Source organism: Erinaceus europaeus, chromosome 4 (assembly GCF_950295315.1).
Source record: "Erinaceus europaeus chromosome 4, mEriEur2.1, whole genome shotgun sequence".
Classification (NCBI taxonomy): Eukaryota; Metazoa; Chordata; class Mammalia; order Eulipotyphla; family Erinaceidae; genus Erinaceus; species Erinaceus europaeus.
The window spans coordinates 68,316,862-68,339,374 of NC_080165.1; the positions used below are offsets into that span (position 1 = coordinate 68,316,862).

The following is a 22,513-nucleotide window of genomic DNA, read 5'->3' on the forward strand; positions in this document are numbered from 1 at the left end:
TGAGTATATAAGCCTGGTTTATGACATTATTTGGGTAAAACGATCCCTCAGCACCAAGCAAAGCCCGTCAGTCATGAGACCACAGCAGCTGCCATGGGGCCCAACGGCCCTCCCTGCCCTAGCTTCCCACATGCTACCACATGCTACCAGGCAGGCGGAAAGCACTGGAGTGGGTTCCACTGTCCTTTGTCTTCTTCATGTTGGAGGAGCTGGGTCACCCTGGTGGCATGGGTTGGAGTAAACTTGTGGCTGAGAGCACAGAAACCAGCCCAGCTCCACAGCAGTGTTGGCCAGCTTCTCAGGAAACTCCTCTCTATCAGTGATACAGCACAGGGGGTCTCTGTGAGTAGAAGACGTTGTCTTTCAGGAGGGGGGACCCCACAGCCATGCGCACCTTGTTCCAGCGGTGACCTTTATTGTAGATAGGCTTGACAGAGTGGGGAGACCATCGGGTCAGGTACCTGTGGAACAACCGGGAGGGGTTGTGAGGGTGTGGGGCCCAGCAGGAGCTGGGAGAGTGGGTGCTGTTTTCTTGGGCCAAAGCTGCAGCTGGTCAAATGAACCCTCTCACCAGTTCTCCTTTCCTGAGGAGTAAGGGTTTTCCTGGGAGCAACTGCAGGGTGTGCTGTAAACAGATGGGCTGGGTTCTTGCTGTTGCAAGTGTGTGTGGCCAGGGTCAGGCAGCCCAGGGCCTCAGGCTCCCTTGATGTCTTGAGTTGTCAGTGTTTGTATGTGTTTGCTGAGAGAGGAGGCGAAGGAAAAGGAGGCCGATGTAAGAGGAGGAATCCTTCTCTCTTTCCCATTGGGCTCAGTCTGCCACCCTGGTCTCCAGGGAGCTGCCCTGGGCAGCCATAACTGGTGAAGGACCCATGGGTGAGGATCTAGCTCAGGAAGATTCCTGTAAGTGGGGCATGGGTGGGGGGAGGGGGGAAGATGGCTCCCGCCCACAGCACTTTGGCCTCCTTTGGGGACAGCCAGGGCCCTGATAGTTCCCGGAAAAGTGGCTCACGCCGATTGGGATTGGGGCTCATTCCATCCAGACTGAAACTTGGATCCTGTCCAGAGGCCCACCCTTCATCCTGAAAGCTCAGACATGGCAAAGGTCAGGATCCTCCCGCCTTTGTTCTAGGTTGTGGCTCAACCAAGCCGCCTCTAGAGACCCTCCAACAAGGGGCTTTTCGATTAAAACAATTAATCACCCTGGCTGAAAACTTAGATAAACGTAAAAAATGACTGCTGATTAATCCATTTCAACTGCACACCCCTGGACTTCAGCCTTCTGCATTCAGCTGGCTTCACAGGAAAGTCTGTGAAGAAGTCCAGAGTTGTAGAAGGGGCTGGCCTTGGGGCCTGCTTTTTCAAGGAAGGCGGTGCAGGTACAGAAGACTCCTTGTAAAGGAAGACCTGGCAGCCCCTTTGCTGCCATCTCCTAGTTTGTAGGTGTGGGAATAAGTGTCCCCAAGCAGTGATCCAAGGAGCCCAGGGTCTCTAGAGCTGCTACCCTCAATATTTTTCTCCTCACCCTCAAGAGAACTGAGGGAAGCTGAGCTCTAGCTCGAGCGAGCGACTGGGGCCTGATGTCTGTGCCCCACGCTGCAGGCAGCTGGTGAGGGAAGGGGGTTGGGCTGCCTCCAGTCAGCTCTCTGGGAACATTCCAGCTCTAGAAAGGACCCGCTCCTAAATGAACTGTTCCTTCCCACCTCTCCTGAAGGGATGGGGGAAGGAGGAAGAGTGGCTCCCTGGGGCTCAGCAGGGCTTGGGCCAATACATAACAGCTCAAGGACCCCTGGATGGAATCATAAAAGTCTTTTGCAAGAGAAACAACCTCCCTCATAGCCAGGACTCCCTTATCCCTGCCCCCTCCCACCCTGCCTTGCAACCCTAGAGCCCCTACACGTCATCAATCCTGTGTCACGTTAAAGGATACCGGATATATAGGAGGGAGGGGGCCTGGCTTGCCTTCAAAGGCGAGGGCAGGATGGATTGTGTCCTCAGCCTGCTGCTGTTTCCTAAAAAGGGGAGGGAGTGGGCTCTACCCCAGAGATTCAGAGCACATTTAGAAAAAATAGGAAGAGGTTAATTTATCTGTCCTGCTCCCCCAGAGCTCCTGGCCAATGGCCAGAAAGCAGGGTGGGAGGAGCAGGTGGAGATGGACACAGTACCAAGGGTGAAGTGCAAGGCGGTGAAGACTAAGCTCCCCTGTACCCCCCTAGTCCAGCAGTTCAGGGCTGGTATCTGCCTGGCCTCCCACCCTCCGGGCCTGAATTCTATTGGAGGTCAGCACAGCTGTGCTGGAGGACAGGGTGTCTGGCTCGTTTCAATCATCTTTGGTTCCCTACAAAGACCAAAGTGGCCTGGTGGCGGTGGGGTGGGCTGAAGGAAGCTGTTAAAGAGGGGAGGGCAAGATAACACATCAGAATCAACTTTACAGACCTGGGTCCACTCTGAACAAGGGGTATTAGAGAAGCAGGAGTTTCTAAGTGTGGTAATGTCAGAGATAGGAGAGGGAAAGGAATCCACACAGGATGGCTGTGGGAATATAAGAAGGAACTTTCTCACAGTCTGGGAGGTGGTTCAGTGGATGAAGTACTGGACTTAAAAGCTTGAGGTCCTGAGCTCATTCCCTGGCATCACATGTGCCAGAGTGATGCTTTGATCCACCCCCACCTCCCAGCTAAAGAAAACTTAAAACAAAACAAACAAAAAAAGAGATTATCTTCTGTGTGTGTGTGTGTGTACACTGTTTTAAGGTGGAAACCAGACTGATTCCAGGATCTTGGAGCCTTCCTCTCCTGCCATTTGTTAATTACACAATTCAGCCCTAGGACACACTTATCACTATCTAGTCTACATTGCCGCTGCCTTGAAGTGTGTTGCTGTGTATTTGAATGGCTGTATATATATGTAGTGGCCCTCTCTTAAAGAGCCCTCCCACTTTTTTCTTTTTCTTTGCCCGTTAATAACCTTAGTCCTGGGATAGTATAACTTTGTAGAAATGCTTTGACATCTCCACAGCAACCCAGTATGATGTCATACACTGGGGACTAGCACTTTCTCAAGTCCAGTCAGTACCATGGCTATGCTAAGTGTCCTCCTGGGGAGGGAAGAGAGGCTGAGGCCAGCACAAGGAGGGTGACAGGAGCACAAGAAGCACCACTGGAACCAGTGGTGGGACTGGGGTGCTTAAGCTGGAGGGGAATGGAAAATAGCTAAAGAACCCTCCAGTTTTTCCGAGCTGTGGAACCAACTCCAGCAATGGCTTCCCTAGTGGGCTAGCGTGAGCTGAGGGCCGTTGGAATGCAGATGCCTAGGTGTGCTTACCGATTAAGTTTTAGTTTGCTTTTCGGAACAAATCCTTCCGGAAGCTTAGGCCTGTGATTTGGGAGCAGACCTGAATGGAAGGAAGAGGTTGTAAGGGGATGGTTTCTGTAGCTTCCTCTGCAGTACTAGGGGGTCAGAGGGAAAGCCCAAGGGAGTGAGAGGCTGGTACTGAGGAGTGAGTATAAAGAAGATTTGGGGTGTCTATTTCTCTTTCAGGTGGGGCTGGGATGTGGGCATCTGGGTTTGGGGGTGGGGTGGGGCAGAGAGGCAGACAGGATGATGCCTGTAGTCTCCTCCCCTAACGGAAGCAATGGGTCCTTCTACCTGCTCGGTGGGCCATCTTCACACACTCCTCGATCTTTTGGTGCTCTTCCTGGCACAGGCCTGTGATCCTTCTGGGCAGCATGCCCCCGTGAGGCCGGATGAACTGACTTAGCAGCAGAACATCCTAGTGAAAAGGGAGAGCAGATGAGGATTGCTGAGGTGTTTGATACTGTGGACCCAGGACCACATGGCCTACAGGGGCATTCCAAATGGTTGCAGTCTCCCTTGGGATGCCACCGAGACCACCCATTCCATGTGAGACTCTGCATTGGTCTGCAAGTTCTTCCTGAGCAAAATAAAATGCCAACTTAAGGGTTCTGGGCGGTGGCACAGTGAGTTAAACACACATGGCCTGAAACGTAAGGACCACTGTAAGGGTCCCGGTTCGAGGCCCCAGCTCCCCACCTGCAGGTGGGTCACTTCATAGGCAGTGAAGCAGGTCTGTAGGTGTCTTTCTCTCCCCCTCTGTCTTCCCCTCCTCTCTCCATTTCTCTCTGTCCTATCCAACAACAATAACAATACTTCTAACAACAATAATGATAACAGCAACGCTAAACAACAAGGGCAATAAAAGGGGGAAAAATAGAGAGTCGGGCACAGCGGGTCAAGTGCAGGTGGTGCAAAGTGCAAGGATCGGCTGAAGGATCCTGGTTCGGGCCCCCGGCTCCCCACCTGCAGGAGAGTCACTTCACAAGCGGTAGCAGGTGTCTATCTTTCTCTCCCCCTCTCTGTCTTCCCCTCCTCTTTCCATTTCTCTCTGTCCTATCCAACAATGATGACATCAATAATAACTACAACAATAAAAAACAAGGGCAACAAAAGGGAATAAATAAAAAAATAAAGGAAAAAAAGGGGGGAATAGCCTCTAGGAGCAATGCAGGCACCAAGCCTCAGCGATAACCCTGGAGGCAAAAAAAAAAAATAAAAAAGCCAACTTAGTGAGATTCAAAATTAAAAAGGGAAAGGGATGCTGAGTGGTGGCTTATCTGGTTGAGTGCACATGTTCCAATGCACAAGTACTCTCGTTCAAGCCCCTGACCCCACTTGCAGGGGGAAAGCTTTGTGAGTGGTGAAGCAGGTCTGCAGGTATCTCTCTTCCAATTTCTCCCTTCCACTCAATTTCTGGCTATCCCTATACAATAAAGATAATAGAGAGAAAAAAAAAAGATGTAGGGGAGACAGCATAATAGTTATGCAAACAACCTCTCATGCCTGAGGCTCCAGGGTCCCAGGTTCAATCCCTTGTACCACCATAAGCCAGAATTGGCAAAAAAGAAAGTTCATGAGAGAATATAAAGGAGCACTCTAGTATATGCAGTATCAGAGTTTGAACTTGAGACTCTATACCTATAAATTCTGAACTCTACCCATGGACCGCTCAACTTAGTAAAAAGAGAAAAACAATTTTTTCCCTACTGGGGTTACTCTGATCTGGAGCTTTCTGCCTGTAGAATTCCACCATGCAAACTGATTTTATTTAAATTTTGAGCATCTCTGGAGCTTCACCCTCTATGCAGACTTTTTCAGATAAGGATATAAAGACAGACAGACAGACAGACACACATACACACCCATAGGACTAAAACTTACGGTAGCACAGCAGGTTAAGTGCAAAGTGCAAAGACTGGCATAAAGATTCGGGTTCAAGCCCCTGGCTCCCCACCTGCAGGGAAGTCACTTCACAGGCGGTGAAACAGGTCTGCAGGTGTCTATCTTTCTCTCCCCGTCTTCCCTTCCTCTCTCCATTTCTCTCTGTTCTATCCAACAACAATGACAACAATAATAACTACAATAATAAAACAACTAGGGCAACAAAAGGGAATAAATAAATAAATATATATATAAAAAAGAAAAGGACTAAAGCTTCCTTTAACATAGTGGGGGGTTGGGCTCAAACCTGGGCTGTGCACATGGCAAAGTAGTGCTTTACCCAAGTGAACTATTTTGTTGGCCTATTATTATTATTATATATTTTGTTTATTAATGAGAAAGACGAGAGAAAGAGAAGATGTAGACCTGTTTCACTACTTGTAAAGCGACCCCCTTGCAGGTGGGGAGCCGGAGGCTTGAACTGGGATCCTTCTGCCGGTCCTTGCACTTCATACCATGTGTGCTTAACTTGCTGTGCTACCACCCAACCCCCTATTACTTTTTTAAGGTACAGTGGCTGGGGAAATGGCTCAACCACGAGAGCATCAGACCTGAGGTTCCAGTTCTACTCCCAGAACTGCAAGTGCTGGGGCAGTGATTTTACTTCATTCTCTTTCTCCCCTTACCTTTGTCTCATGTGAAACTCTCAGATGTAATAAATAAATACAAATCTTAAGAGGGAGGCAGGGGTAGACAGCATAATGGTTATGCAAAGAGACTCTCAGGTGTGAGGCTCTGCCAGGTTCAATCCCCACACAGTTTGCTCTGGCAACAAAACAAAAAAGAAAAGGGGGGGGGGGGGAAGCCGGGCGGTAGTGCAGCGGGTTAAGCGCAGGTGGTGCTAAGCACAAGGACCGGCATGAGGATCCTGGTTCGAGCCCCGGCTCCCCACCTGCAAGGGGGTCGCTTCACAGGTGGTGAAGCAGATTTGCAGGTGTCTTGTCTTTCTCTCCTCCTCTTTGTCCTCCCCTCCTCTCTCCATTTCTCTCTGTCCTATCCAACAACGACGACATCAACTACAACAACAATAACTACAACAACAATAAAAAAAAAGACAACAAGGGCAACAAAAGGGAAGATAAATAAAAAATTACAAAAAAAATATTAAAAAAAATTAAAAAAGGGGGGCAGAGGCGTGTGTGCGTGTGCGCGCGTGTGTGTATACACACACCACAGCACACCACACTACCCATTCTATTACCTGTGAAGCCTCCCCCATGCAGGTGCTCCCATGTGGTAGTCAAACTCAAACGGAAGTCCTCATGTGTGGTAAAGTGTGCATCCTACTGGGTAAGCCATCTCCCAACCCACAGTAAGGTTGTTTTTTAAAATTTTTAAAAGTTATCTTTATGTATTTATTGGAGACAGCCAGGAATCAACAGAGAAGGGAGCGATAGACAGGAAGAGAGACAGACACCTACAACAGTGCTTCACCACTCGAAAAGCCTTCTCCCTTCAGGTGGGGACCAGCGACTGAAACCTGGGTCCTTGCATGCTGTAACCAGGTGCGCCATCACCTGGGCCTGTTTTTTTTTTTTAATTCTATATATTTATTTTATACGATAGGACAGAAAATTGAAACGGAAATTGAGATAGAGAAAGACACTGGGGGCGGGGCAGAAGTGTATCCCGTTAAATGCACATATCACTATGTGGAAGGACATGGCTCCGCATCTGTCAGGAGGACGCTTCACAAATGGTGAAGCAATAACCCTGGGGGCAGAGAGAAAGCCTGAGTGAGAGAGCCCTGCAGCCCTGCTTCACTACTTCTGAAGCTTCTCTGCCTGCAGGTAGGAAGCAGAAGGCTTGAACTGGGGTTCTTGAGCATAGTAACGTGTGCTCAACCAGGTACACCACTACCCAGACCCCAAGACATTTTTTTTAACTGAGCCAGAGCTTTGTTTGTATGTGATTTCACTGCTCTGGATCATGTCTTCATTCAGACGGGGGGATGATGGCGAGACACCAGAGCACTGTAGACAAAGGGTTCAAACCGTTCTACCCAGTGATCTACCTCTTTGGCCCCTCTAATATTTCCTGATCCTTTGATGCACGAGGCTAGAGACTAGAAACTCTTTGAGTAGAGTCAACAGCAGCCAGTGCGGCTCAGTGGGTAGTGCAGGATTTGCATGCATGAGGCCGTGGCTTTGATCCCCGCATCATATATGCCAGAGTGGAATGGTGCTCCAGTCTCTCCCTCTCATATAAAATTAAGTGTTAAAACAAGTGTTAGTCTTTTGTGCATCTGCATTATCATTCCTAGTGACAAAAGGGCTGTTTTCCTTTGTGAGGTTGAGGGCACCGGGGGTATGTTATATATTTTTACCTCCAAAATTCACAAGGGACAGGTCAGAAGACAGGCATACAGCCCCTTCACCTTCAGCTACTCCCTGAGAAGTGCAAGAAGAACACAAGCTGAGGAGGAGGGGCCAGGTTGTGGAGGTAAGCCCTTATCTTCTAAGCCTCCTGTGACTAGATAGATGTAAATGGATTCTCAGGCTTCCTCTGGCCTATCAGACTGCTTTGGATAAGTCAAGGAAACAAGGGTAGACAGTCAGAATCAAGACAAGACATTCTCATTGGATGGCTGAGGGGGTTAAAGCAGCCATTCCCCACCCTGCCCAGCTCGAGGCCTGGCATGCCCACTGTAGCAGTCATGTTCCCCAAACGGACTTGTTGCCCTGGCAGGAGCCTTGTATGTAACTGCAGATTTGTTTTAATCACTGGACAGCTCCAGAGGGACCCAGGCCCCAATTCCCATCTCTGTAATCTTCAGAATCTGATGAAAAGAACTTGGATTGGATTATCCAGGACTAATGCACTGGGCTCACAGCCCCAGCCCCGCCCCTCACAGGTTGCCAAGCCAGCAGATAGCTTTGTGCAGTTCAGGCTAACCATCTCCTGAGTGGAAACGGGTGAAAGGAAAAACAACTTTAGCCTTCACCTTGGAGGGGATTGGATTTCTTCTACTGGATAAACAGAAGAGTTTGGTCCATCTTCTGGAAATGGCTGGTGGGAAGAGAATCCAGGGTAATCATCAGTGTGGAGGGTCACTTCCACATCTGAGGCTGAGACATCAAGTGTGCCCACTAAAGTCCAAGTCATAAGTAGCTGTGAACACTGCCCCTTGGCCTGCAAGCTTCCTATTACTCCTATCCTGTCATCAGCAGAAGTGCCCAGGGCAGGGTGGAAAAACATCCCCCTTCGGGGTGGCCTGAAGCCAAGGCTCTCAGCCCAGGAGATTAGTTGGGTCATTCTGTTCAGATCCCCTGGGCATGTGGCTGGCCTTCCCTGCTCTTACCACCTGACTAGGATCTCTGCACCCTTAGTTATCCTATTCCAGAGAGGTACATAGGAACAGCTTGCAGTCATGACTGGCCTGGAGCCCAAATCACCTGAAGCCTAAAAATAGGATGCTTAATGTCATGGGTACAATTCTGAAGGGCAAGTCTAACTTCTCCACAGCAGTGTCCATGATTCCTTTAGTCCTGTACTATCTGTAGAGAGGCAACAAAGTACTCAGTAGTTGAGCTAGCAGACTCTGTCTGTGTTTTGTGTCCAGAGTTTGTATCCTAGCTCTGATACTTAAGGTGATCTGAAGCAACTTATTTATTTCCTTCAGGGCTATTTCTGGGGCTCGGCGCCTGCACCACAAATCCACTGCTCCCGGAGACTAATTTTTTCCCTTTTTGTTGCCCTTGTTGTGGTGCTTATTATTATTATTTATGTCATTGTTGTTGGATAGGACAGAGAGAAGTCGAGAGAGGAGGGGAAGACAGAAAGGGGGAGAAAAACATAAAGACACCTGCAGACCTGCTTCACCGTTTGTGAAGTGAATAGCCCTACAGGTGGGGAGCTGGGGGCTCGAACTGATATTTTTACGCCAGTCCCTGCACTTTGTGCCATGTGTGCTTAACCCACTGTGCTACCACCCGACCCCCGATCTGAAGCAATTTAATGTGCCTTCTCATGCTTCAATTTTCTCACCTGTAAAACAAGGGATAGTGTGAAAATGAAGTCAATTAAGATATGTAGATCCTTGTAAGGATCCTGGTTTGAGCCCCCAGCTCCCCCACCTGCAGGGGGTGGTCACTTGGCAAACAGTAAAGCAGGTCTGCAGGTATTTATCTTTCTCTCCCTGTCTTCTCCTCCTCTCTCCATTTCTCTCTGACCTATCCAATAACAATGACATCAATAACAACAATAATAACCACAATAATAAAACAATAAGGGCAACAAAAGGGAATAAATAAGTATTAAAAAAAAGATATGTAGATCCTTAAATAGTGCATGCACTCAATGCAGGTGGCTGATGTTATTATTCACTACTTTCTTGTTCTTTGAAATAGCTCTGAAGGGCTAGAGCAAATAGGGGTCTTTTTAAAAAAAATTCTTTATCTTTATTTATTAGATAGAAACAGCCAGTAATTGAGAGGGAAGGGTATGATAGAGAGGGAGAGACAGAGGGACACCTGCAGCACTATTTCACCACTTGCAAAGCTTTCTCCCTACAGGTGGGGACTAGAGGCTCAAACCTGGGTCCTTGTGCATTGTAACGTGCACTCAACCAGGTATGCTACCACCTACCCCCGCAAATAGGGGTCTTATGGCCCCTAAGATGGAAACAGACTGTTACATGTCCCCAGAGCACAGTGAGAACTCTTTAACTATATAGAGGAGGAGGAGGAGGAGGCGGAGGAGATTCAAACTTAGACTCCAATTCCATCCCCTTGGGAGCGTGATCCTGCAAGACTGCATTACAGGGCCCTAGTGGTCAGAATCACAGCCAGACCTTGAGCCTGGTCAGTGACCTTAGCATGGCTACATATCAGAGTCACTTGGGGAGCTATCAAACTAATGATGGTCAGGACCCATCCTAGCCCAACTGAATCACGGTTTGGGGATGAGGCCTGAGCTTTTCGAGCTCTTCTGTGATTTTAATGTGAAGTCAGGATGGGGAAACCAGTGACCAGCATGTGTCTGTCTTTGGTGCCTCCATGAGATGCAGCAGTGGCTGGCGGGGCTCTGCAGTGGGAGGACTCTGCTTAAATTAAGCAAGGAATCTGACCTCCTTGACATTTGGAGTTGAGCATCTACACACCGACTCACCTCATAGGTGTACTTGTGCTTCAGGTTCCACCGGCAGATGGGGCACTGGCCAGAGGGGTTATGGGGATTTGGACTTTCCTGGGGAGTCTCAGTGATACGGCCTTCAATCTAGATGGCAGAGAAAGAGAGCCAGTGAGATTGTGTGGATTGTCTGGGCCTTGAGCAATGGACTCATAGGGTGATACCCTAATCCACCAGGACTAGCATCTTTCTAAGAGGAAGAAATACCACGAATGCACAGGCAGAGGAAAAGCCTTATGAGGTCAGAGAGACAGAAAGAGTGGCTAGTTCTTTATAAGTCAAAGAGAGAAGTCTCAAGAAAAATCAAATCTGCAGGGGCCAGGTGGTGGTACACCTGGTTGAGCTACAATGCACAAAGGACTCTGGGTTTGAGCCCCTGGCCCCCACCTGCAGGGGGAAAGCTTCATGAATGGTGAAGCAGGGCTACAGGTGTCTATCTGCCTCGTTCCCTCTCTCTAGCTTCCCCTGCCCTCTCAATTTGTCTCTATCCAACAATAAATAAATAAAAAGACTTAAAGAGAGAAGGGAGGGAGGGAGAGAAGAGACACTGTAGCATTGTTCCAGTGCTTGGTAAAGCGTTCCCTCTGAGGTGAGGCCTCAGGGCTTGGGCCTGGGTCTTCTCAAATGGTATCATGTGTACTCTACTGGGTGTGCTATCACTTGCCTCCCTACCTCTCGTTCTCAAGACAAAGAGAAAGAAACAAAACCACAGAGATAGGGGAAGACAGCATAATGGTTAAACAGAAAGACTTTCATGTCTGAGGTTCCAAAGTCCCAGGTTCAATCTCTGCATCATAAGCCAGAGCTGAGTAGTGTTCTGGTCTCTGTTTCATTAAAATACAAATAAAATATATTAAAAAACAAAACGGGGGGTCAGGCGGTAGTGTAGCAGATTAAGTGCACATGGCGCAAAGCACGGTGAAGCAGGTCTGCAGGTGTCTCTTTCTCTCCCCGTCTTCCCCTCCTCTCTCCATTTCTCTCTGTCCTATCCAACAACAAATGACATCATCAACAACAATAACCACAACAAGGCTATAACAACAAGGGCAACAAAAGGGGGAAAAATGGCTTCCAGGATTTATGGTGTAGGCACTGAGCCCCAGCAGTAACCCTGGAGGCAAACATTTCTATTCTAAACAAAACAAAAAAACACAAAGGATGGCCCAGGAGGTGACCCAGTGTATGCAGAGAACTAAACTTTTGAGCATGAGGCCCTAAGTTTGATCCCTGGCACTACACATGCCAGAGTGATACTCTGGTTTCCTCTCGTTTTATATGTTGTGAAATAAGTAAAACACATTTAAAAACAAAAACACAGAGATGGGAAAATGCATTCCTCTGCTCTCCTTACTTTTATCATTTTGTATGCCATCTTAAACCTTGTAGAGGCCATGTGTGAAATGACCTCACTACTAGTGCTGTATCCCATTGACACAGTCTCAGAATTACTAAGGGCAACAAACCAATGATCTGGGAGTCAGTGTCAATCACAAGAGGGAAACGGTGGAAAGACTTGCTGCAGTTCAAATTGGTACAGCCATTATGGAGAACAGTGTAGAGAATCCTTAAACAAATGCAAATGGAAATACCTTATGATCCAGCAACTCCACTCTGAGGCATTTACCCAAAAAGATATAATAACAATGATTTGAAGGGATATATGAACCTCCAAGTTCATAGCGGCTTTATTCACAATAGCAAAAACTTGGAAACAACTAAAATACCCATCAGCAGCAGATGACCGGATTAAAAAAAATTATGGGACATATACTCAACAGAGTATTACTCAGCAATAAAAAAGATGGTATGGTGTGCTTTGGGATAAAGTGGATGGAACTGGAAAACTCACGCTTAGTGAAGCAAGCAAGGAGGTGAAGGACAACAACAGAATGGTTTCATTCATCTATGGAATATAGAGAATAGGAGATATGAATGTGAAAAAAAAAAGTCAACCTATCAAAGACTGGGAGAAACACAGTGCTTACCTATGGGGGTAGGGATAGGGACCTTTGATGATGGGAGTGGTGAGAAGAAAAAAGACTATACTGTAAACCATTAGCCTCTCAATAGAAAATAAATAAAAAGATAATAAAGACATTAAAAAAGACAGACAGACAGACTTGCTGGCTGAGGCTATGGATTTGGAATGATGTTGGCTATGGATTTGGAATGATGTTGGGATAGGACTGTCTCCTAGGGAGACCTGGCAAACAGGAAAGGGAAGCTGGAAGCAGCTCTTTGCTGTGCTGGCCTACTGATCTCTCACTGCCCAGGCCACTGCAATTATGGCAGACATGGAGAAGTGGGTAGGAAGGTGGTGGACCTCGGGAGGGAGGGTTATGGTGGGGGGGGTAGCTAACATTTATCAGCTTTCTCTTATTTGTCTGGCTCTGTGCTAAAAATGATTCACACATATTCTCACTATGCCCATAAGTTAGTAAGGGAAGTATAATTATTTAAAAATTTTAAATATCATTTTAGGGACTGGAGAATGCTCACTGGGTAAGGTGTATGTGCCTTGCTATGTGTCTGGTCCAGGTCTGAGCTCCAACACCACACAGGAGGTCCTGTAGCACCTGAGGAAACTCTGGTAATCTATGAGGACAAAAAAGGCTGGCCAGACCAGTGAAATTAAACTTGTGTGAGGCCAAGGATGGGCTAAAACAACAACAATGATTTCATGAGTGAAAGGAGAGAAAGAGAGAGAGGGAGAGAGAGAGACAGACAGACATTTAAAGCACTATTCTGCTTAGCATGGGATTTTATAGGGTGAATGCTTATTTCCACATAAGGGAGCCAAAAAACGTGCTTTAAGGCAGTGGAATCCTCTAAAAAGAACTGTTTTAAGGTTAAACAGTGCAAAGGCAGAGGGGATCAAGCTTCGTAGCTTCCAGAGGGTTAAAGCACAGGATGACAAGGAGTGGTTGAGGATTTCTTGGTGCCATGGAAGGCCATGTGAAAACAATGTGCTTCAGGGATTATAGGATAATCTAGGCCCCACGATTCCCCTGGAAAGGAGGTAAGTGGGCCCAGTGAGGAAAAGGGGACATGTATGTGAAGAATTATTCCAGCTTTCTTAACAATAGGCAGGCAGGTCAGGACTCCAGCTAGTTAGCCCAGGGCTCAGAAAGCGATCCCTCTGAACAGCCATCACTTGAAGAGTACTTAGTCATGCTGGACAGAAAGGCAGTGACTAAGATGTGGGCTGCCAGCCTGGATAGCTTACTCTTGCTCTTTAGTCCTGCCATCGCCTTAGTCTTCCTATTGGGAAACGGATGTGTTACCCGCCAAAGAACAGTTATCAGCAAAGACCTCTGAGACCTTGTCATATGAAAGGCCACTTTAATCAAATAACAGATGCTGCCATCCAGGCGCAGTGACTGTTCCCGATTAATGACACCACAACACGCAGCCTGAAAAATTTATGGTCACAGAGGAGAGCTGATCCTGGAGCCAGTTTGGGCCGTCCTCTCTCCCTCTGAGGAGCAGCCAGGCAGCTCCAAGTGTTAAAGAGGTTAGAAGTGGCCAGTTCAACGATACTTACTATAGTCGTCTTCCCTTCTTGGATCTCCACCACTAAGAGATAAAGGGGAAAAAATAGGTCAGCCATTTAATAAGGAACAGGGAGTTTCAAGTAACAGTTCAAACTCTACACATGCAGAAAAGTGGAGCCTTGGAGCTACACGCTCCCACGGTCCCTACCTGGAAGAGAAAGCATGACAGGGTTCAGCTCCAAGTGCCAAGGCTCGGTGCCTTTGAGGCTGGGTAGGGGGCAGACCAAGATGCCTAAGTAATATTATCTCTCTGGCATTAAGGGTCTCCATACTGGGTTTCCCTTTCTAAGCCAAGGTACATCTTGGTACTGTCCAAGGGAACTCGGCAAGATCCTCAATCACAGTGGCTAGCAATGGGGTGGGGTGAGGCAGCATCTGAAAGACCTTCATTTTGTTTAAGAAAGAAACAAATGAAGGAAAGAAAAAGTGATTTTGTATGTGTGAAAGAGAAACAGACCGGAGTACAGTTCTATGGTATATGTGGTGCTGGGATCACACATGCAAGTCCTGTGCTCTACCTGCTAAACCAGCTCCCTGGTCACTAAAAGAGCTTTTCAAAGCACCCAATGCTTATGTCCTTTCATGAAGACAATTTGACAAATGTAGTTTTTGATCTCAGAGAGTTTGCAATCACCCCCCTCCCCTTCTTTCTCTCTGGCAGAGATAGCACTCTGTGCAATTTCACTGCTCTAGACCACCTTTTCATTCAGGCAAAGAGACGGAAAGTCACATTCAGGTAGGGAGAGGGGAAGACACCACAGTATCAGAACTTCCTCTGGTGCTATAGCACCTCCCATGTGGTGCTAGGTCTTGAACTTGGGCTGTGCCCAAGCAAGGCACATACCCTAGCTGGCTCAACCCAAAGGAGAGTTTGTAATCTAAGAACACTGAACTAGCGCTGCTCCAGTGGCCTCATAGTGGATACACAGTAAGACAAGTTTAGTCTCCAAACTCATCCTAGAGCTTGTGTTAAATCAATTTAACAGGGGGCCGGGTGGTAGTGCAGTGGGTTAAGCGCACATAGTGTGATGCACAAGGACCGGCATAAGGATCCTGGTTCAAGCCCCTAGCTCCTCACCTGCAGGGGGGTCACTTCATAAGTGGTGAAGCAGTTCTGCAGGTGTCTATCTTTCTCTTCCCTTCACTGTCTTCCCCTCCTCTCTTGATTTCTCTCTGTTCTATCCAACAGCAATAACAATAATAATACCACGGGCAACAAAACGGGAAAAACTGCCTCCAGAAGCAGTGGATTCATAGTGCAGGCACTGAGACCCAGCGATAACCCTGGAGGCAATAAATAAATAAATAAATAAATAAATAAAATCTAATAGGACAAAGAGGTTGGGAGTGAGTGGTATCCATTCCTTATCTTACTTAACCAGCATAAAGAGTGACAACTCCAGCATTTAAAGGAAGAACCAAGCTAGTAGCCCACATTTGGCAAATATAATGAAACAGGAAGTTCTTGGAGATTCTTCCTCATTCTTCCAGTTTCTTTAGAGAGAAGCGATGGCTGTTAGCATAGGAACTGGTGAATAGCAGATGCTCAGTACACACTGAGTAGTATTTAGGGAGCAAAAATACTGTCACAGTCCCTTTCTGACTAACAGAAAAATTGAGCCCACAGAGCCAGACTGAAAAATGTCTCCCAAAACAATTAAGATCTTATTTTTTTAACAGTAGCCTGTCTACCATAATTTAATTTTACTCGACAGACTAGAGAAAGGCTAAAGTTGTTAATTTAATCTAGTGAAAGTTGTGTAATTCTCTTTAGAAATATGTCCACAAGTGTGCGTGCGTGTGCGCATGCGTGCGCACGCACACACACACACACACACACACACGCACACACACACACACACGTGTATATATGTATAATTAGACCTGGGTTGCAGGAGGCTCACACAGCCCTGAAGCTACATATGTAACGAGTGATACTGATTCTCTCTCAGTGGTGCCAGTACTGACTTAATTTTCTTCTTTATGTCTGTATTTTTGAAAGTTATTTAAAATAGACCCGTACTGATTTTGTAATAATAACAATAATAATAATAATAACCAGTAAAAAAGAGAGAAAGAGAAGGTCTAAGGAAAAATGGGAGGCAATTCTAACCTAACCAGAGGCCCATGGCAGCATCTGTGCTCACTGAGCTTTGTGACAGACACCTAATTGAACACAGACTGTCCGCCTGGAATTGTTCCTCATTTGTTCTCTGGGTAAGGCCATTCATGAAGACTTATTACTCCAAAACAACCAACCAACCTGAGCGTCTGTAAATGTCTAACTCCAGACACACGGAGGAATGACAATGGTCAGAAAGGCCCTGAGGCTTTCTCCAGAGAATACTATAATCACTAATCAATTCAATGACAAACTGGGTAGAAACCTGTAAAAAACAAAACAAAATAAAACAACAACAACAAAAACCTTGTAAAAGAAAATGCGTCACCGTACACAAGGATCTGCTTGTACAGAACAGAGCCCAGCACAAATGGGGTGTGGGTGAGACTCAACCTGCTGCTCAGACTGGAGGCCAGCACAGCTGTAGGGGGATGGTGAATGCACCATGTTAACTTTCAAATGTGGGGAAGCGAAGGGCTTTTGGAGACTTAACCAGGCTGCAAAAACCAAGCTGGGAGAGGGGATGGGGACAACCAAATAGGAGTAGGTAGGTTGGAAGAGAAGGAATAAGAGATGCATCCCAACACCACCTCGCCAGCCAGCAGGAAAACAATGCCCGGAAGCACAAGGGGGATAAACATGTGAACCCCCTCTTAGTAAAGGCACTTGGGTCCCAACCATGAGGTAAACAAGTCTAACAAAACACACATCACTCCCGGCAAAGAACCAAACCCTGAAGTCATCCCACTGGCCCCTGGAAAAGAGATCAAAGTCTGTGGCAAGCTCCACAGTTCACGAGCTCCCCACACAACAATTCTGAGCCAGTGAATCATCTTACTATAAGCCAGTGGGTAAAACAATAGACAGATGCTTATCTAATAGACAATTTGTCAAATCAGAAGGAATGACCTGAGAATTTATACGAGACTGAGACTGATGAGGGTGGTGTCTAAGTGCTGGGGTAGAAGGTCTGGCTGGAGCCTCTAGAGGCCCTAGTAGATTTTAAGCCTCCGAAAACAGGAGATAGGAATCAAAATAGTATTGATTTCCTGTGTGCATACAAAAACATGGCAAAAGCAAATAAAACCTGAGATCCATTTATCCCTGGCCTCTTCTCCAGTCAAGAGAAGTGGGAGCGGTTAAGAAGAGCTGGACTAAGAGATTTAGGCACTAACAGAAACCCTGTTTGGAAAGAGCTGGGGAAAAATAAAGAAAAAGGTGGAATAACCCTTTGTGTTCTATATCAAGTGAACTAAGGGAAGATACAAATCAATTTTTTCTTTCTTTCTTTTTTTAATCAGAGCACTGCTCAGCTCTAGCTTATGGTGGTGCCGGGGACTGAACTTGGGATTCTGGAGGGCATGAGAGTCTCTCTGTATAACTACTATGCTATCTACCCTCACCATTTTTGCTTTTCTGTTTTAACCAGAGCACTGCCCTGCTCAGCTCTAGTTTATGGTGGTGCAGGGGACTGAAACTGGGGCCTTGAAGCCTCAGGTATGAGAATCCCTTTGCATAACCATTATGCTGTCTCCCTGCCCCAACTCAATTTTTCTTTTTTTAAAAAAATATTTATTTATTTATTTATTCCCTTTTGTTGTCTTTGTTGCTTTATTGTTGTAGTTATTATTGACGTCATCGTTGTTGGACAGGACAGAGAGAAATGGAGAGAGGAGGGGAAGACAGAGAGGGAGAGAGAAAGATAGACACCAGCAGACCTGCTTCACCGCCTGTGAAGCGACTCTTGCAGGTGGGGAGCCGGGGGCTTGAACCGGGATCCTTACTCCGGTCCTTGCGCTTTGCGCCATGTGCGCTTAACCCGCTGCGCTACAGCCTGGCTCCCCCAACTCAATTTTTCTAAACTCCAATTAAGGGCCAAAATCTTTACAGAAAGGTGCTTCCCTTGCACATTAAATCACTTGTTTCATGAGTTAGCTAGCTGAACCCCAACAGAGTATACAACCCAGTTCTACCTTACAGAATAAGGAGACACAGTCTTTGTTTGCCCTAGAGGAAGGAAAGAAGCTAAACCCAGTATGAGAACTTCACTATAATAAAATTCATGCCTTGTAAAGAGGTCCTTTGAGTATTGCAGTAAATACTCGTCTAGGATGCAATCCAAGATAACTGAATTATAACAGTCTAGAGCAAACAGCATTGTGGTGAGACCGCAGTGAACGCAAAAAGACCTTGATGGCCATGTAAACAGACACAATGAGCTACAGTGCTATAAAGACCCAACTGTTTAGTAAAGGAGGAAATAGAAGAAGATGAATTGGAGGGTGCTGCTGCAGAGACCAAAGTCCTTCTTGGAAAGAAGTCATGGAAATCAGGAAGGAATAACTGAATGGCAGGAGAGCTAAAAGGCGCCACTGATGGTTTCATGTGGGGTCAGGGCTTGGAGTGCATTTGGGAGGTGTGCCAGTACTTCTGGTTAAACTCCTTCCTCACTCAAGCACTGCTCCCCATGTTTATCTTTAATTCTATCATTAAAGTTTTCTGATTTTCCTGCTACCACCACACCTTTTCTCTTGAATCCTGAGGAAATGCCCTTCTACAATATGCTTCAGAATGAAGTCTTATTGTTATACAAAAATCCCTTTCCACCAGCAAGTTACTCTGGAGTGTGTTCCTTGAATTCTTTAAAGTTCTCAACTCATCCACTCCTTTTTTTTTAAATTAAGTTTTTAAATTTTATTTATTTATTTATTCCCTTTTGTTGCCCTTGTTTTTTGTTGTAGTTATTATTATTGTTGTCATCATTGTTGGATAGGACAGAGAGAAATGGAGAGAGGAGGGGAAGACAGAGGGGGAGAGAAAGATAGACACTTGTAGACCAGCTTCACCGCCTGTGAAGCGACTCCCCTGCAGATGGGGAGCCAGGGCTCAAACTGGAATCCTTACACCGATCCTTGCGCTTTGTGCCACCCGCGCTTAACCCGCTACGCTATAGCCTGACTCCCCCATTCCTTGTTTTTAAAAGCTAGATCTTCCACAAACTCTGCTAGCTAACTGTAAGAGATGAAGAAAAGTCTCTTCAGCCTGTATTCATTTCAACATACTCTAAGTGTGTGATGGATCATTACTGTTAATTCACACAATCCTGAGTGTCTGGTTTTGCTTTAAATACATCTATCACAGTAGTTCTATGAGTGATAAGGCAGAAATGAAGTCTAATTCAATCTATTTTTAAAAGATTTATTAACATAAAGAGAACCAGATTATCACTGACACACATGGTGTTGGAATCAAACTCAGTATCTCATGCCTGTAGTCTTCCACTGTGCTATCACAAGGCCGCCTAATGCAATCTTTGCTGGTATAGTACTATCAACTATAAAGGCATTAAATGGACTTTAGCAGGTTAACCGAGGATGCTTTCAGGAAAAGGGCAGATCTACTGGGAAGCTCTGCCACTGAATACCAAGGTACTGGCAGAGTGTTGGAGAAGAGTGCCGACTCTACTTCCAATTCCACCATTGACAGTTCTATGATACTGGGTAGAATTTCCCCTCCGGGCCTGATTTCTCATCTGTAAAAATGTCAGTAATTTGAGAATTGCTGAGAAGATTGAGTAAATATTACGTGGAAAACCTAGTAAAGAGCTTATAAGCACTTAGTAAAACACAATTTCTATTTTTTACTTCCTTTAATTTTGCTTTTTCCATAATATATATATATTGCTTTGTATAGATCATCAAGCTTGAGACCAGGAGTTATTTAAATTTTACTGAAGCACTGCTCAGCTGACTTTTGGTGGTACTGGGGCTTGAATTTGGGACCTTTAGCACCTCAGGCACAAAAGTCTTTTTTGTATGAACATACATGATCTCCCCAGCTCATGACCAAGATTTCTTTTTTTTTTAAACTTTTCAAAAAAATATTTATTTATTCCCTTTTGTTGTCCTTGTTGTTTTATTGTTGTAGTTATTCTTGTTGTCATTGTTGGATAGGACAGAGAGAAATGGAGAGAGATGGGGGAGACAGAGAGGGGAAGAGAAAGACAGACACCTGCAGACCTGCTTCACCACTTGTGAAGCGACTCCCCTGCAGGTGGGGAGCCCGGGGCTCAAACCGGGATCCTTATGCCGGTCCTTGTGCTTTGCGCCACATGCACTTAACCTGCTGTGCTACCGCCTGACTCCCGACCAAGATTTCTTTTTTTTTATAATTTTTATTTTTTACCAGGACATTGCTCAGTTCTGGCTTATGGTGGTGCTGGAGATTGAACCTCAGACCTCAGAGCCTCAGGCTTGAAAGGCTTTTGCATAGCCTTTATGCTGTCTTCCCAGCCCGCAATCAAGATTTCTTAACAGTAACACAACTGACATTTCAGACCAGTAGGTTCTTTGTTGTGGGGAGCTATCCTCTGTACTGTTAATGTTTAGCAGCACCTTTGACCTAGCACGTTATGACTGGGCCCTCCTCAATCGCTATCGAACAGGCCATGGCCGGTGCGCCGCTATGTTCCATCGCTGGGGAGCCAGAGACGACCCAAACTGCCCTTGCGGCTACAGACAGTCTATGACCCACATAGTCAACGACTGCCACCTCTCCAGATTCAAAGGAGGTCTCGAAACTTTACATCAGGCTCAACCTGATGCTGTTGACTGGCTACGGAAGAAGGAAACGCTAGAAGAAGAAGAAGAAGAAGCACCTAGCCTTTACAGACCAGAAGCCAGGGATAGGAAGAAATGTCTCCAGATACTGTGACACATTCCCTGGGAGACAAAAATAACCTGCAATTGAGAACCACTGGTTTAGGGGTTAGGTGGTGCCCCACCCAGTAGAGTGCAAGCATCACCATAAGTGAGGACCCAGGTTCAAGTCCCCAGCCCCCAACAATGGGGGGGGGGCAGGGGGAAGCTTCATAAATGGTAGAACACTGCTGCAAGTGTCTTATTTCTTCTTGGTTCTAGCTCTAGTAGAAAAAAAAAAAGAGAGGGAAAGCCACTGAATCACTATAGGCAGGAGCACTGGTGCTGAGGTTTCATGAACACTGACGAGGTCCTGAGTTTTGATTCCCGGCAGCACATGTGCCAGAGTGATGTCTGGCTCTTTCTCTCTATCTTTCTCATTAATAAATAAATAAAATCTTAAAAAAATTTAAAAAAGAAATATGGAATACTTGAATATTTTTAGCAATACATCTAGCTTCTTGCTTCAAAACTTTACATTCTGTGTGCAGTATTATTTGGGAGTTAAATATACTAGCTTGGGATTAGTCAAAATCAATCATTATATACTTAACACATAACAGGGAGAATATTTATAGAGTTCCTTTTTTTAATTTAGTGACTTAGAGGCATTCCTATCTTAAAATGAATAGGAAGGGGAGATAGTATGTAAATTATCCAAAAAGAGGCCAGGTTCAATCCTCCTACATTACCATAAACAAAAGTTGAGCAGTACTCTGGAAAGAAACAAGACAAAACAAAAAATACAAAACATAGTACTTCATCTATATACAATCCCATCAACTCAATTATTTAGTCTTTAAGATGTGACAGCGAAAAAGCGGAGCTACCAGTCCAAGTGTTTATGAGAGGACTTTCAAAGACCCATCCAGTTACATAGCCCATAAATTTACAAACTGAAAAAAATTCCAATCTCAACTATTTCTTTGTAAAAGGAATCAATTCCCCTCTCTATCTTCTGGGAACAGAGCAAACGTGTTTTCAATTTTGAATTTTATAAAGGATATGTAAATTTACCCTAAAATGTTATAGCTGTATGGCTATTCTACAGTGTGGGGATAGATGAAAAAAGTTATCTGAGTCCTTTCTATCATTTGTATGATCTCTTTGGTATCTTCTTTAATGAATTAGCTCATCAAATGTTAACCAGAAAATCTCTGGACTTTGTCATTCTTTCTAGCGAATGTTCTATCTTCCTTTCTTAGCTAAATTATTCAAATATATTTGCTATTTCTGTTTTTTTTTCCTCCATGAACTATCTCTGATTTCCCCAAATTGGGTTCCTTATATAACATTCTATTGAAATTGTTTGAAAAGCTAAAATATAGTAGTGCTAATAATAATAAAAACAAAAGGCAGAGCTCTTCTGAGACAAGTGCCATATGACTTCTTCACTAGATCCCTCTTTTTTTGTAATGTGGATGCTTAACCAGGGGTGCCACCACTCCCCCCTTAAGCCCCCTTTTTTTTTTTTTTGTATTTTTCTGTTTCTCTCTGACAAGACACCACTTTTCCTCTACATACTTCCATATATATATATATATATATATATATACATATATATATATATATATTTTTGCACATCACTCATTCTTTCCTGCTTCCAGCTGTGCACAAAGGAAGACTTTGTGCTAAAAGACCTTTTCAATCTCAGCAACAGTCCATCTTTTCATAAGCCAGTTCAAAACACATCCCTCATTTATCTAATATTTATT

General features: G+C 45.5%; 1 protein-coding gene across 2 annotated transcripts in view; it reads right to left on the reverse strand.

The window, feature by feature from the left end:
* The window catches only part of MRPS18A (mitochondrial ribosomal protein S18A), a 23,541-nt gene continuing 1,028 nt past the window's right edge, over positions 1-22,513 (reverse strand). Inside the window, exons 2-6 of one of the 2 annotated variants that reach the window (XM_007530409.3) lie at positions 13,970-14,001; positions 10,405-10,512; positions 3,646-3,769; positions 3,322-3,391; positions 1-461 (exon numbers count right to left, since the gene is read on the reverse strand). In XM_007530409.3, the coding sequence (XP_007530471.1) occupies positions 317-461; positions 3,322-3,391; positions 3,646-3,769; positions 10,405-10,512; positions 13,970-14,001 (479 nt within the window). In that variant the 3' untranslated portion in view covers positions 1-316. The remainder of the gene's footprint in view (positions 462-3,321; positions 3,392-3,645; positions 3,770-10,404; positions 10,513-13,969; positions 14,002-22,513) is intronic. The other variant, XM_060189835.1, reaches the window with a different exon arrangement.